At 42.5% G+C, this 3842-nt stretch overlaps 1 protein-coding gene across 1 annotated transcript; it reads right to left on the bottom strand.

The window, feature by feature from the left end:
- Positions 1-510: 510 nt before the first annotated feature.
- LOC102711913 (induced stolen tip protein TUB8-like) lies at positions 511-1833 on the bottom strand. The gene is made up of 2 exons (XM_006660191.3): positions 1716-1833; positions 511-1528 (listed from the first exon to the last, which is right to left on the bottom strand). The coding sequence occupies exons 1-2, from the start codon at positions 1728-1730 to the stop codon at positions 932-934; spliced, it is 612 nt and encodes a 203-aa protein (XP_006660254.3). The 5' UTR covers positions 1731-1833; the 3' UTR covers positions 511-931.
- Between the last annotated feature and the right edge of the window lie 2009 nt (positions 1834-3842).

The following is a 3842-nucleotide window of genomic DNA, read 5'->3' as shown; positions in this document are numbered from 1 at the left end:
GCCAACAAGCTGGCTATAAGACTTTTTATAGCCAGCTCTTAGCTCATCCATATAATAGTTAACTCTTCATCATTAATACAGGACTCACGTGTCACTCTTACAGAGTTTCTCGGTTCTTGTGCCTGAGCTGGCTATCAGCTTACAGCCTGTTTATACTCTCTCTCATCCACTCTCTACTCTACATAAGCATTTAGCTAATTTATAGTCTGCTATTATACTTGCTCTAAGAGGTTATGAGCTTTTACAAACTAGGTTTGGTACCAGCAGCATTTTCACTTCTCTATCGAGTTACACCATGGCACCAACTGCCGGGACCATCGAGAAAAGGGGTAGTGTTGGGTATGTGAATGAAGAAATAAGAACAAAAAAAGAAGGGGCACTATGAGTTGGACTACTAATAACTAGCGAAACCATAAAAATTCAATTATTTTATAGAATTTATCTAAATTTTACTGCTTTTAATACTAATTATCCAATCGGAACCAATACTACTGCTGGGGAGTAGACGAGCAGTTTTGTGAACCCCAATGCATTTTGTAAGCCATGCAATATGGAAAGCTCCAACAAGCAGAGGCAATGCCAGTGCCATACACCATCACATCAAAATGCAAGCCAAAAAATATTAGAAAAAATTAACCAGAAATACATATAATTAGCATTTTAACGACGAAACCACGATACAAATCGAGACTGCAGCCAAACATAATAGACACGACACGCGACCACGAGGTCCAGGGCCAGCGATACCACGCCACGTCAGCACCCGCTGACACCTGGGCCCCGTGCGCCAAACGGACACGTTTATTCGAGCCCAACCCAAACTCGTACAACACGCGCGACTCCCGATCGACCCCGCGGCCACGCACGCCGCCGGCGGTCGGCCGGCCGTCAGCTAGCTGGATCTCCGGCTCGCGATCTCTCGGTGGATCACTCACTCGGTGGCCTTGTCGGCAGCCTCGACGGGTGCCGCAGCCTCTTCGGCGACGGCAGCCTCGACGGGTGCCGCGGCCTCTTCGGCGACGGCAGCGGTAGCTTCTTCCTTCGCCACGGCCGCCTCATCCGCCGGCGCCGCCGTCTCTGCCTCCGGCTCGGCCGCTGTTTCGGGCTCCGCCTCTTCGGCCTCGGCCGCCGGAGCTTCCTCCGCTTGCTTCACATCTGCCGCCTCAACCGGAGCAGCCTCCTCCTTGGTCTCAGCCGCCTCAGCTGGCTCGGCCTCCTTCGCCTCGCTCTCCGCCGGAGCAGCCTCTTCCGGCGTTGCCGCCTCTTCGGCCTCCGCCGTCGTCTCGACCAGCGCAGCAACCGGCTGTGCCTCTTCGGCCTCTGCCGTCGTCTCGACCAGCGCAGCAGCCGGCTGTGCCTCTTTGGTCTCCGTCTCGGCCGGAGCAGCCTCCGGTTCGGCGGCGACTGCCGGCACAGCGGCTTCCTCCTTCGGGGCCTCCTCAACGGCGGCGGCGGCGGCCGGCGCCTGGACAGCCTCCACAACGACTGGAGCCTCCTCCGCCGGCAGAGTAGGGGGCACCACTTGGACCTGCATCAATTCACTCGTCAGGAACAAAAAAAAAATTGACAAACCGGGAACAACCCGCGCATCAATCCGATCACGATCAGAAGATCAAAGCTGGTCCAATCAAAACAAGAACCAAGAAATAATCGATTCGATTCAGAACGCAAACTTTGATCACTCCGGGATCTGGATCAGCAGCATTCTACCCTACCTCGACGGTGGCCATCGCTGAGCAGTGAAGCGATTACTAGATCGGATCGCTTGATGTTTGCTGCTAGCTTGTGCTCACTGCGTCACTGTGAGTGATCGATGAGACTTGAGGATGTGTGAAGCGATGTGGCCAGGTAGAGGGGCTATTTATAGAGGGTCCTCGAGGCTAAAATGGTCGCAACTACTCCTCTCGTTTGAAAATATTTGTCGTTTGAATAAGAACACGGTGTTTAGAAAAAAATAACTTTGATAATTATTTTTATATAATATATATATATATATATATCAATAAGTATATAGTTTTATTAATGTATTTCTATGTATTGATCTATATATATATGGTATACGTTAAATATTTTAAAAGTTATTTATAGTTAAAGTTTTAAAAGGTTAACATTATTTTTGTCAGAAATTATGAAACTATATGGAGTAATTAATTTTCAAGATGATCTACAATTAAAAGTAATCTAGCTTTTGTGTCGTCACCGAAGCAAAATATTCACTAAGAGCAAGTTTAATAACTTACTAGCTATAAATTTATATTGAGTCAACACATATAATAGATTGGCTATAAGATTAGCTATAATTTTTATCTCTTATCTCTTTCTCTTATCTTTATATTTAATGTATTTTTTTAAGTTGGTATATAGTTGGCTCTTGCATGAGAGCCAACCCCACTTTTTTTTTCATTAGCTCTTTACTTCATATCAGTTTATAATCAACTTAGAGTCTACTAGCTCTAAATCAAACACTGACGTGTAGCTGGGAATCTGGGAGCTGTACACCGGACTTTGTTTCGTTATTTATTTATTTATTAAAGAACGGAGCTGTACACAAGTCGCAATGTTGCATCAATGGTGATCGATCGATTCGACCCAAAGGTGGCCATGCATGCAATGCATGACACGGAGGCAAACCACGGTACAATTACAAAGCAATGTGTACTAGTTCACATTGATTACAAGCACTATTTTACATGGATCAAGATCAATTTGGTTTAATATCTTTATTTATTTTTCCTGGAATTTGATTAATTTAATCTGTGCTGGTTAGGTTGGAGAATGGAGAGGCGTAAATGGGGTGAAGAAAAGGCCAAGATCGAGCTGGCCATGGCCATGAGGGTAAGCAGAGCTTTTGAGTTGGAAGGATTGGGTCATCGTGCTCAGTGCATGCACCGCCCTGACCTGACCAGTTGTTCCTGCACGTTCTATAGTACCGGCTGATAGAGCGTATAAAAGTGAATTATTCGTCTTTTTCTATTAACTTAGTCTTTTAATGTAATTGGTTGGTGCATGCAACTTAATATGGTATTAGAGTCAGAGATTTTGAGTTCGAATCTTAGTTGGCACGCAATTAAATAAAATAATTACAGCTCACTCTGGAGAGTGTTGGAGTATATAAAGTGAATTGCCTTTTAGATGCAACTGGCTGGGCAAATTAACTGTCTATATTATACTCCCTTTAGATCTAATTAATTATGTTTCAGATAAGCAATTAAAAAAAAGGCTAAAATGTTTGTCTGAAAAAAAAAATAATAAAGATGACCGAAGGCAGTAGATCGCACATCTATGAACTTTTGGTCAATTGAGCAGTTAAAAAATTGATCTACCTACAAACTATGAAACCAATATGCTAAGATATAAAGACTGGTACGAATACCACAAAAGTTAAAAAGAAAACACTCAGTCTTTTTTTTTCGGTGTATCAACCGTGGTGACAAATTAAGCCACCTTTTAAATCGGGTGCCATTACGGTATATTTCACTGCTAGCGGTACGAGGGTAATAAAATTTTAATCTAACTACGTATTTTTATAAGTATATTAAACATTTTATTTGAAACTTGAATAAGATATATTTACTAATTCATCTATTTTTAACGTGATATATGACACATAAATTTATCGTAATATTATATATTTTAGTTCTAATTTTATCTCTATAAAATTTCTATTACACATACTACAATGTAGAATAATAAAATCAGATCCGTTGAATTCAAAGCAACGAACAGCTCGCAATTATTTAAGGCCATCTTAAAAATCCTTTAAATCACCCAATGATCTCCAACGCTTATGTTAAGCGGTAAATAAAAAAAATCATACCTTACATGAAAAAAATGGAAGTTCT

The sequence above is a fragment of the Oryza brachyantha genome, chromosome 8 (assembly GCF_000231095.2).
Source record: "Oryza brachyantha chromosome 8, ObraRS2, whole genome shotgun sequence".
NCBI classification, from domain to species: domain Eukaryota; kingdom Viridiplantae; phylum Streptophyta; class Magnoliopsida; order Poales; family Poaceae; genus Oryza; species Oryza brachyantha.
The sequence above is the reverse complement of the archived record's forward strand: the minus strand, read 5'-3'. Positions and strand labels throughout refer to the sequence as shown.